Here is a 12,594-nt window from a genome sequence, read left to right as displayed (position 1 = left end):
TTGTTGGTATATATAAAGGCTACCGATTTATGAATGTTGATTTTGTAACCTTGATCACTTCTAAGAGTTTTGTAGTAGTCCCTAGTGTTTTCCAGATATACAATCATATCATCTGCAAAGAACGAAAGTTTAATTAATATCTTTTGACCCTATATGGATACCCTTGATCGCCTTTTCTTCCCTAATTGCAGTGGCTAAAACTTCCATTACAACGTTAAAGAGCAGTGGGGACAATGGGCAGCCTTGTCTGGTTCCTGATCTGAGTAGAAATGATTTCAATTTAACCATATTTAATACGATATTGGCTGTGGTTTTGCTGTAGATGGCCTCTATCAGTTTAAGAAATGTCCCTTCTATACCAATTTTCTTAAGTGTTCTGATCATGAAGGGATGCTGGATAATATCAAAAGCTTTTTCTGCATCAATTGAGAGAATCATATGGTCTTTGTTTTTTAATTTGTTTATGTGCTGAATTATACTTATAGATTTTGGTATATTGAACCAGCCTTGAGACCCTGGGATAAAACCGACTTGGTCATGATGTATAATTTGTTTGATGTGTTGCTGGATCCTGTTTGTTAGGATCTTGTTGAATATTTTTGCATCTATATTCATTAGTGATATTGGTCTATAATTTTCTTTTCTTGGGTCTTTTCCTGGTTTGGGGATCAGGGTGATGTTTTCTTCATAGAACGTGTTGGGTAGTCTTCCTTCTTTTTCTACATTTTGGAACAGTTTGAGTAATATAGGTACTACTTCCTCTTTAAAGGTTTGGTAGAATTCTGATGTGAAGACATCTGGTCCTGAGCTTTTCTTTTTAGGGAGATTTCGTATGGTTGCTGCTATTTCAGAACTTGGTATTGGCCTGTTCAACATTTCCACTTGATTCTGGCTAAGTCTTGGAAGGTGACGTGCTTCCAAGTATTGGTCAATTTCCTTCAGATTTTCATATTTCTGAGAATAAAGTTTCTTGTAATATTCATTAAGGATTTTTTGAATTTCTGAGGAGTCTGTTGTTATTTCGTCTTTGTCATTTCTGATTGATTAGAGATTTTACTCTTTTTTTTCCTGGTTAGGTTAGCCAAAGGTTTATCTATTTTACTGACCTTTTCCAGAAAACCATCTTTTTGATTTATTGATGTGTTATATAATTCTTTTGTTTTCAATTTAATTTAATTCTGCTCTAATTTTGGTTATTTCTTTTCTTCTACTAGGCTTGGGGTTGGAATGTTCTTCCTTGTCCAGTTGCTTGAGATGTCTCATTAAGTTGTTAACTTTCTCTCTTTCCATTCTCTTGACGAAGACTTGCAATGCTATAAATTTCCCTCCTAGGACTGCCTTTGTGGTATCCCAGAGGTTCTGATAATTCATGTCTTCATTGTCGTTTTGTTCCAAAAATTTGGCAATTTCCTTCTTAATCTCATCTCTCTGACCAGCTATCATTCAGCATAAGGTTATTTAACTTCCATGTGTTTGTATCAGTATGCAGATTCCTACTCTTACTGAGTTCAACTTTTATTCCATGGTGGTCCAAGAAGATGCAGGGAATAATTTCTATTCCTTTAAGTTTACTAAGGTTAGACTTGTGACCTAAGATGTGATCGATTTTGGAGTATGTTCCGTGGGCTGATGAGAAGTATGTGCATTCAGTTATGTTGGGATGATATGTTCTGTAGGTATCTGCTAAATCCAAATGTTGGATGTTTAGGTTTAAATCTAAAATTTCTTTGCTCAGCTTCTTCTTGGAGGACCAATCCAACAATGCCAAAGGAGTGTTGAAATCTCCGACTATTATGGAGCTGGAGGAAATCAAGTTGCTCATGTCTGTTAGAGTTTATCTAATAAATTAAGGTGCATTCTGGTTAGGTGCATAAATATTAATAATTGAAATGTCATCATATTGAGTATTACCCTTAACAAATATGAAGTGACCATTCTTATCCTTCCTTTTGTTGATTTAAAGCCTGTTGTGTCTACAAATAAAATTGCAACACCTGCTTTTTTTTGATTACCATTTGCCTGAAATATGGATGACCATCCTTTCACCCTGAGTCTATATTTATCTTTTAAGGTAAGATGTGATTCTTGTATGCAGCAAATACATGGCCTGAGTGTTTGTATCTAGTCAGCTAATCTGTGCCTCTTTAGAGGACAGGTTAAGCCGTTCACATTAATGGCGAATATTGGTTAAGTCTGGTAAAATTTTGGATATCGAGTTTTTCAAAAGTCCAGTGGACATTTTTAATCCTTTTGCCACTGTGGAAGTTGGAGTTTGACCAAAAGTTTCTCAGTGAGTTTACTTTTGTGGTAGAGGACTGGGTTGGTCATTATGGAGGATAGGTCTGAGAATATCCTGAAGAGCTGGTTTGATTATGGAAAATTCCTTCAACATATGAATGTCATTAAAGTATTTAATTTCTCCATCATAAATGAAACTCACTTTAGCTGGATACAGGATCTGGGGTTGAAAGTAATTTTGCTTTAGGAGATTAAAAGTCGATGACCACCCTCTCTGGCTTGAAAAGTTTCAGCAGGGAGATCTGCAGTCATTCTAATAGTCTTCCCTTTGTAGGTAATGGATTTCTTACGTCTGGCTGCTTTCAGAATTTTCTCCTTCATATTAACTTTAGTGAAGTTATGATATACCTGGGGGATGTCTTATTTGGATTGAGTCGTGCTTGGGTTCTGAAACTGTCTGTTATTTTAATTTCAGAATCCCTTGGCATGTCTGGAAAATTCTCTTTCATAATTTCATGGAGAAGGGCCTCTGTGCCTTGTGAGGCTACTTCATCACTTTCAGGGATTCCAATGAGGCGTATATTAACCTTGTTCGAATTATCCCAGAGCTCTCTGAGAGAATGATCTGTTTTTGCTCTCCATTTCTCTTCCTCTTTGAGAGTTTTGGGAGCGTTCAAAGGCTTTGTCTTTGATGTCAGAAATCCTTTCTTCTGCTTGTTCCACTCTGTTACTGAGGGATTCTACTGTATTTTTCAGATCTTTGAGGGCTGCAAATTCTTGCTTCAGTGCATCAAAATCTTTGGTGATTTTGTCTTTAAATTCGTTAAATTCTTGAGACAACTTTTGAATTTCTCCTCGAATTTCTAATTCCAACTTTAGAATTGCTCTTCAAATGTCTCATTCCAAATTTTCCTCCATTCTATTAATCTTGTTTGCAATGCAAATTCTGAATTCGATTTCTGACATCTCGGCCAGCTGTTTATGAATGGGATCTTCAGTTACATCTGCCATATCTTTCCTTGGGGTGGGGGGTTGATCTATTCTGGCTATTCATGTTACCAGAGTTTTCCCGCTGATTCCACCCCATGGTTGTTTTACACCGTTTGATTTTTCCCCTGGAGCTTTGTCGAGGACCCGTACAGTGCTATGGCCTGAGATACTGGGGACCTGTTTGGTGTGGTGAGGCTAAGTGGTTCTGTCTTGTTTTCAGCTGGTCTCTGTCCGACTAGTGAAACAGTTACTCTGGGTTGAAGTGTCAATTGTGGAGAAATACCAGCAATTCAGTCACCCCGATCCCCACAGGCAACAATTGGAAAAGGAAAATCAAACCTTCCTACAACCACACACCCAGGGCACCACTTGAATAGTCCTTGGGCAATTAGCTCAGTTCAAAAGGTCCAAATCAATTGTCTCAGTCAGCACCTGTCTCAGGTGGGAGAGTTTAATAGGTCTCTGGCAACTGGATCACAGGGGTCTGGTGACAGCTCAGATATGACTTGCTTTGGTGCCCCGTGAAGTCAGGAGGACCCACCCAGAAAATAGATTAGTCTGGGAAGGTTGATGCCTCCTTCCCCACCTTGCACCTCTGTCACACCCAGTTACTGATAGCCCTGCAGGGCTGTGACCCTTGCCTCTAGTGAACAGATACTCCAGGGGTTTGCACCTGCCTGAATCACAAGGAAATCTATATCTGCCCAGCCAGGCCACTGCACTCTATCTCTATCCAGCAGGGGGAGGTGAGGCCTGACAACCTCAGGTGCTTGATGGAGGCTGGGGGATATTCACTTAGTTCCAGCCCCGCCCCTAATTGATGTTACTGACAGAACAGAACACAACAACTTTGCAGAAATTTGTTTCTGTCCTTGCTAAATTCCCCTGCAGAAGAGAAGCTGTTTTGAGTTTCCAGAGCTTGCACCTCAGGCCCTGTCTTTGCTCCTGCAGGTTTGTATTCAGTTAGCTGTCAATTCTAGCCTCCTGTCTTCCTTTGTCTATAGACTGACGATCCCCTAAGGGCCACGTGCGTCTTAGGCTCAGTAAAGCGGTCCTTTGGGTCAGCCCCACCCTGGGAACTTCCCAGCTCTGCACGTGCGTTTCTAGTCCCCGCGCTCCACCCAGGCCGGTACCGTCTCAAGCAAACCCTTTACTCACGGGGCCTGCGTATCCCTCCCAGATCTGTTCCGTGGTGGTTGCCACCTGAGTAGATGCCCGGCCTCCTCTGGTTGCCCAGGGGGACAAGGGGTGAGTGAGCCCTATTGCTGCCAAAAGACGGCTGCTGCTCTGCACCTCGGGACATCGCCACTCCAGTGTGGTTCCCTCTCAGTCTACTGTCTTCTCCTCACTCCCATGCCACAGAGTCAGCACTGACCAGCTGCAGTTTAGGCCCTGTCCACACCCCTCGAGAAATCACCCAAGAATCTGGACTCCCAGGGGACAGGCCTCCAGACCTCAGAGTGAGAGTGGAGGGGAGTGCTAGGAGCTCAGAGTTGCAGATAGAGAATATATACAGTTTTATGCCTGGCAGGAGGAGGCCATGGCACCCTAGTAGGGGAGGCAGTTCCAGTTTTTAGAGAGTCTCTCCCATGGAGAGTAGTAGGAGGAACTTTGAATGAACTCTGCCTGTTCGTTTGTGGGGCACTCCAAGCCGTTCTCATGGGGGAGAGGACTCCCATCCACTTGGTGATGGATTTTGTACCTTTTGTTTGTATCCTTGGGGTCGCAGCTCGCCTGAGCAGGGTTGATGTGCATTCTTCAACCTTCTCTCTTGGTATAGCTCTGGTCCACCAGGTTACTTGCTAAATTTCTGTCCTCTAACTCTCCTTCTGGACGGAAGCCTCAGTGGAAAGCTGGCTTCAGTCAGCCATCTTGTCTCCGCCCCCCTGCTGTAATTTTTGAAGCTCATGCTCCATAGACTTTGGTCCCTCTAGTAGCATTTGAAAATCTGCCAAATGATGTTGGAACCAGAGAAAGATGCCTTAATTTGAGTTCTGGGGTTTCCAGTTCCTTTCCCAAGTACACAAAGCACCTGACTGATGAGGAGTAGGCCTCAATGCCATATTTTAATCTCTCCAAAGCAACCCCCTATATCATTGTAAAGGCAAAGCAAACCATCCATCATCTTTATAGCGTACAAATGTTCACAAAAATCACCCAACAACAGTTCCAGGTTTTACCCCAGCTTAGGGTGGCCCAGGCAGGTTTCCCACACCCAGCTGGCAGCACAGACAACTCACCAGGGGACCTTGTTAAAAATACAAATCTACAGGCCTCCTCTCAGATCTTCTGAATCAGAAAATATGGGGCTGGAACCCAGGAATCTGCATTTTAACAAACAGTGGCTTCTTTAAGAAACTGAGATGATTCTGGTGCATGCTAAAATCAAACCTGTGTTGGAGTGGACAGCTAGATAGGAGCTCAAGGGAACTGAACAGAGCTATTTTCACAACAGGCCTTGGCCATTTAACTTCCTTTCATTCATCTCATCAGCAGAGAATGCACTGTCCATATGCCCCCTCAAAGATGTGGAGAAGATAAATGCAACATGATATATAAAGGGTCTTCAGCTTCTTACGGGAAGCAATGATGTAAACTAAAATGTATCATCTTTTCACTTTCATAAGATATTCTTTTAGGAGTGAAAGTAAGTTATATCTCTAAGAGAAAATGGCATTGCTATACTTGAGATACATTCCAATCTTACTTAATGATATCAGTATCATCATTTTTCCCCTAAATCTGCAGCTTTACAACATGCAGATAAAATCTGCTTTCTTCCCCAACTTCTATCAAATCTTTGTAATACATATACTTTGTCTAAAAGCTTAAATACATTTATTCTGTCAATCAAGGATGTGGGAGGGAGGGAGGAAAGAAGGAATGAATGAATGAATGAATGCTGACAGGCAGGCAGCTGGGCTCAGTGGCTCGTACCACTAGTCCCAACTATTCACAGGTTGCATCAGGAAGATTGCTTGAGTCCAGGAGTTCAAGTCCAACCTGGGACACACACACAGACACACATTTACTCAAATTGACACCTAGTCTAAGGACCCTCAAATACCTCTTCAGTTGACCCCTCCTCTGAGCCCCAGACCCAAACATTTAGCTGTTCACCTGACGTGGTATCTGAAAGTCTCACATGCACTTCAAACTCAACTTGTCCCAAACAACTTCTCAGCCTCACTTCCCCATAAAAGTCAAAGTACATTACAGAAAAAGTCTGAATACTTAAGGACACAGAACTATACACATAAAATTTATTACACTTAATAAATGTTGTGATGTATATTGAACCACAATAAAATTTTTTTAATCTAGTCCTCCCTCATTAGGGCCTAAGTCAGTAAACAGCTCCATTATCCAGGGATAGTGACAGAAATTGGTGATTCCTCCCTGCCCCCACCCTTCTCTCAACCCACTATACCAAATCAATCACCAATACTTAGAGATTCTTAATCATCCCTCACCTGGTTGTCCCCAGCGGCCTCCTCACAGTCCCCAGTGTCCACAATGGCCCCTCCAATTCCTGTTCCACAGGACAACTAGAGTAAGCCTCATAAAATGGAAGTGAAATGAGGCACTGTCCCCTTTCAGCCCTCTCAATGCTTCTTGCTGCTGGAATGACACAGCCCAAAATGTCCCCTGGTCTGCAAGACCCTGCTGAACCTGGCCCCACTGACCTCTCCCAAAGCCTCTAGTCCAGTGGTTCTTCACCTTCCTAATGTCGTGATCTATTTTCATTGTTACAAAGGGGTTGCGACCCACAGGTTGAGAACTGCTGCTCTAGTCCTCTGTCCTTTCTCTGCTTGACTCACTCACCACCACCCTTCACTAGGCATGCTGTCTTCCTTCCTCCACTTAACTGATTTCTGCTTCCCCTGCAGGTCTGAGCTCTAAGTCATATCGTCTAGGAAGCCTCCTTTGGGCCCTACTCCATGGGCTACTGACATTCTGCACCTGATAACTGATTATTTGATGGTGGGGGTGGAGCTGTCCTGTGCATTGTAGGACATTCAGCAGCATCCCTGGCTCTAGAGGCCAGTAGTACCCTCTGCCAAACCTGCCCCTGGGAAAACCAAAAAATCACCAGACAGCAACGAACATTCCCTGGGGTGCAATACTATTCCCTGTTGGGAACCCCTGACCCAGAGCAGGAAAAACCATCTTTCTGCAACACACCCTCACAGCATCCTGAACAGTTCTTCCACAGCATCTGGCAGAACCGCAATTAGTTCTGTGCCATTATTATTCAATATCATCTTCTCTTCCGGACTGCAAGCTCTCCAAGGGCAGAGACAGGCTAGAGCTGTCTTCTTCCTACAATAATCTAATGCTGGACACACAGCAGGTACCTGGCAGTACTCTTTGAATAACAGACTTTGGGTAGTATTTCCTTTAAATATTACTTTAAAATTAACATTTTCTAGGCATGCAAATCAGCACCTACACTGAATGGGGTTTCTTTGGGACTTGCTTAGTGACTAGAACTTTGAAATCATGGTATTCAGAGCGGCCTCCATCTCTCTGATAAGCCTCTGATACTCAGCACTACTTTTCCTTTATCATGGGAAAGATGACAGTAATGTAAGAGGACTCCAGTATATTGTCCTCAAGAAAGAATCTGTGTAATGCCCAAGATGGATTACACATGATGCTACAAGACCATAGAACAGGCAGCCTCAAACTACGGCCCGTGGGCCACATGAAGCGGTGTGAATTGTATTTTCCCATTTTGCTACTTCAAAATAAGATATGTGCAGCGTGTATAGGAATTTGTTCATAGTTTTTTTTTTTTTTTTAACTATAGTCCGGCCCTCCAACGGTCTGAGGGACAGTGAATTGGCCTCCCTGTTTAAAAAGTTTGAGGACGCCTGCCATAGAATATTTGCAAATTCCCCAGAAGTAGTACCTCTATGCCTAGCAATCATGCTTGCTTGCTTTATAATATGCCTAATAAAAAGCAAAAAAATTGGCTCCAAATAAGGCCAATTATTAGGACTTGCTCAAGCACCGGAGCCAGAATGTTTGCATTTGAGGAAGTAAACAAAAGGGTCTGAACATCTCCTCCCTACCCCGCATCCTTTGAAGCAGATGTGCATCCTCCCTCCCCATACCCATCCCAGAGCTTGACTGTGGCCTACAGGCAAACTTTCCTGGGTCGAGTCTATGACCAAGGAACCTGTGCCAACTTGGGGGTCCTGGCCAAAAAATGATCCATCCAAAAGACTAGAATCTATGCCAATTATATCTGCATGCTGCTTACAAAATAAAGAGAGGGTTTAAAAAAATAAAAGAATCAGAAAACACAAACCAACCTGGAATTAAGTCTGACGCATGGTATCCTAAAATCTGACTCACTGTAATGAAAGGAATCTGAGCAAGATCTGGCTCAGAATGAAAAATCATCCCTAATTTTGGCAGGTGCTAAGAAATGCAATTTTGGCTTATATAGAGAGGAGACAGAGATGTAAAAAAATAAAAGCTAATACCTATTATTTTACAAATACCATTGGTTCAGATAAGCTTCTTCTATTGATTAGGATTAAGACTGGCTGCATAAATCGCATGCAATACAAGTTTGGAAACAGCCAATCAAGGGCTGGCATAGCATTCCACAGCTATCTGGCATCCGGGGTTCTTCTGTCCTTCTGCTCTACCATCCTTACTACTATCTTCCATCTTCAAGGTCATCTCATGCCACAAGATGGCCACCAGGGCTCCAGCCATCAGCTCTGCATAAAGGGTAATGAGAAGGAGGATGAAACAAAAGGCCAAAGAGCTGCATCCCAGCAGGGCCACTTTTAATGAGCTTTGCCAGGAGCCCCACACCATAATTTCTATAAATATCTCACCGTCTACCCCTATTTACAAAGGCCACTGAGAAATGTTTCACATTGCCACCACCAGCCATCACTCCTCCACCCTTCCCCTCAACCCTAGTTTTATAAGTTTAGCTAAGAAAAGAAGGGACAAAGGCAAATGTGTACACAGCAGTATCTGCTACAGTGGTATCAATGTGCAGAAACTAAGAAGCAGCAAGGTCCCAGTATTCCATTACATCTAACCAGGGGTCCTCAAACTTTTTAAACAGGGGGCCAGGTCACTGTCCCTCAGACCATTGGAGAGCTGGACTATAGTTTAAAAAAAAAAAAAAAAAACTCTGAACATATCCTATGCACACTGCACATATCTTATTTTGAAGTAAAAAAAACAAAACAGGAACAAATACAATCACACCGCCATATGTGGCCCATGGGCCATAGTTTGAGGACCCCCATCTAGTCCATGTCTCCCCTTCATTAAAGAAAACTGAAGCTCAAAGCCACTAAAAGCTACACAGCTAATAAGCATTGACCTGGAGGCTTGAACAAACCTTATTCTGAAACAGGGGCCATGCGGTAGAACTGAAGTTGCAATGAATTTTGTCTGTATGTGCATATGGTTTTAAAATAAATTTTCTATGTTGACTTTTCTCCAAAAAACGTAAATATATATGCTCCAGTTTGTGGGGAAACTAAACTATATAGAGTCAGACCAATCTAATACAGGAATATTTAAGGTATTTATAAAATGGCAGGATTGGTCACATGCTCAGGACTCCTGTCACATTCTGTTTGGACAAGATTCCAGGAACACCGAGTGGGGACCACATCGCTATACATGCTGGTGTCCCACCTCCACCACCAAAGCCGAGCTCAATAAAGCTCCTCATGATTAACTTCAGATGTAGAGGAACACAGCCTCCTCTCTGTACCAAACCACAAAAGCCAATTCACAAAGCCCAAATGTCTCACCGGGACCTTTTAATGTGTTTTATGTCTTATTTATTGTGCTTATCTGACAACTTCACAAGGCTAATAGACAGTCTTAAAAATGTGTTGACATTTTAGTTCATTCCGAATGTCCTTCAGCGAATTATCAAAATGTGGACATTACAAATATTTCCTTAAGGGTTGTAAAAAACAAAAAGATGCATATAGCAATATAAATGTGCATTTCAGCCCTTAATGGCATAAATTGTATACAAATATTATACCCCCAGCATAGGATTATAAAATGCAGTGCTATAAATAGAATGCCAATTTCAGTTACCCCCACACCCCCTTTGGTTATTTGCAAAACTTTCAGGCAACAAGCCAACTGATACAGCCTGGAGTCACCTAGTCAATTTCCCAACCCCCCCACCCCCAGCCTCACGTTTTCCCAGCCCTGACATCCAGAAATGTCTCTTTCTTCTGCTAAAGCAGATCACTAGCCAAATTCAGCTGCTCCCCACCATCAGGTATAGCCTTCTTTGCCCAAGATGTCTTAACACTTTTAATTACACTGTTGCCTAATTAATCATGCAGGTGAACAATTAATTACCAACTAATCTCATTCAATTTTCCTACACTCACTGAGAGCCTCTAGATGGAAATGCCCTGAGTACACAGAAGCAGCAAATAAGGTCCTTATTTGACGAGGTTAAATCCAAATAAAACCCGGCTGTCAAGGTTCCAGTGGGCTAGCAACAGCAGTGTGCGGAACGCTACGTCTTTTCCTAAACCGTACCATTCTGCCATTTCTAAAAATCTGAAATTACTGCTCTTTCACAGGCTGGAAACACTCTGTAATACTTATTACACTGAAAAGGGAAGAATTTTTCACCCAAGCTTTCCAACTTGAACAAACCTCATCATGAAAGTCAATTACAAGGATTTTTAAAACTTTTATCCCATCGTTTTACGACGAAGGGGAGAAATGCCCTGGTGTGGAGAAGGGCAGGAAAACAGGAATGGGGACTAGGGCAGTAGAAGACCCAGCGAGCATTGTTCCCAGACCTGTCCTAATTTCCCAGTGAAGACCCAGGACTTGAGAAGCGTCTCCACGGCGTCGCTCAGGCTGAGGCCCAGCGGGCACCCCTGTCCTCCCTTCCTGGCCAGAATCCGGGGAAGGGCTGGGGCCGAACTGGCCGCTTACCCTTGGGGCCAGAGCATGGGCCAAAGGCCTCGCAGGGGGGACGCGTGGACCCCGAGGCGCCGTCTCTCGCCCCCGCGGCCGGCCGCGGAGCCCCGGAGCCGCCCGCGTCCAGCCTCTGGGCCGTTGCCGGGCGGGCAGGACGCGGGCGGCAGGCAGAGGGGCGGGACGGCCGCCGCCGAGGTCCTCTTTTCGAAGTTTCTCGCAGTTGCACAGTTGCTCTGCGCTTCCTGTGGCGGTGTGCGGGGCGCTGCTCTGCCGCCCGCCAGCCTCGGCCCCCAGCGGAAGGAGGCGGGGAGACCGAGTCCGCGGACGGGGCGGCGACCGAGCCCCGGCGACCGAAAGGGGCCGAGCGGGCGCGCCCCGGGTCCCGGGCGCCGGGTCCCACCTGGGCGCCGCGAGAGGGCGCTGCTGCCGGCGCGGAGCGGCGGGGACCGGACGGCGGGACGCGGGCGCCGGCGGAGCGGGGCTGGGCCGCCCGGAGCTCCTTCCCCGCTCCGACGCGGGCGCGGAAGACTGCGCCCGCGAAGCCCACGCCGCTCCCGTGCGCGCCCGGGCCGCCCGCTACTTACCCAGGGAGCAGGTGAGGAGCGCGACCAGCGCCGGTAGCGCCGGGCGGCAAGCGGACGGCCGCATCTGGGCGGCGGAGGATGCGTGCTCTACCTGGGCGCGGGGACGGAGACGCGCGGAGACCGGAGCTGCGCCGCCGCCGCCGCCGCCGCCCTCCGCCGCGGCTGACCCTTCTCCGGCGGCTCCCCTCCTCCCCCGGCTCCGCCGCGCCGTCTCCAGCCGCGCCCTCTGGTGGCCGCGAGAGGCAGTGCCCCTGAGCGCGCGTCCAGCGCCCGCCTGGCTCCCGGCTGTGGCCAGGGGGTCTGGCCCGACGGGCTGCGGAGGGATGTGGCCGCTGTTCCGCCAGGACAGCGCCCTCCTTCCAGGCGTCTGACCCCTGCTCCCTCTGGCCACTAGTCTCCACCCTTCCTTTCCTTTCCTCTCCCGCACCCCTCCTTACCTGGGCCCCATCTTCCACCTTCCACCCTTGCTCCATCTCCACCAGGTCAGTAGTTCCCCCTCGTTACTCACAAAGTAAAGGGAGAGTGATTAGATTCCTCCCTGCTAATGTGACATCTGCTGGGGAAAAAACATCACTGACTCAACTGTTAATATTGTTGGCACCAATATTCTACTTTGATGAAGGCGTTTTTAATGAGCTCAGCTAATTTACTTAGTATCTTCTTTAAATTAAATTTGGTCAATAGCCTAGGCCTGGAATTTGGCTTTTAATAGAAGTTTGTGCGAATGTAATTTTCTATAAATATAATTTTAAGTGTTTACCATAATGGGAGAGGGAGGGTGCAATTTTGTTCAAAGCATAAGATAAAAATGAATTAAATTGAAATACAGAGA

General features: G+C 45.3%; 1 protein-coding gene across 2 annotated transcripts in view; it reads right to left on the bottom strand.

The window, feature by feature from the left end:
- The window catches only part of B3GLCT (beta 3-glucosyltransferase), a 130,374-nt gene extending 118,267 nt beyond the window's left edge, over window positions 1-12,107 (bottom strand). For both annotated transcript variants that reach the window (XM_053563856.1, XM_053563857.1), the window contains exon 1: window positions 11,763-12,107. In XM_053563856.1, the coding sequence (XP_053419831.1) occupies window positions 11,763-11,826 (64 nt within the window). In that variant the 5' untranslated portion in view covers window positions 11,827-12,107. The remainder of the gene's footprint in view (window positions 1-11,762) is intronic.
- Between the last annotated feature and the right edge of the window lie 487 nt (window positions 12,108-12,594).

This window comes from Nycticebus coucang, chromosome 15 (assembly GCF_027406575.1).
Source record: "Nycticebus coucang isolate mNycCou1 chromosome 15, mNycCou1.pri, whole genome shotgun sequence".
In the NCBI taxonomy this organism is placed as follows: Eukaryota; Metazoa; Chordata; class Mammalia; order Primates; family Lorisidae; genus Nycticebus; species Nycticebus coucang.
Note: the sequence above shows the minus strand (reverse complement) of the source record. Positions and strands in the feature narration are given on the sequence as shown.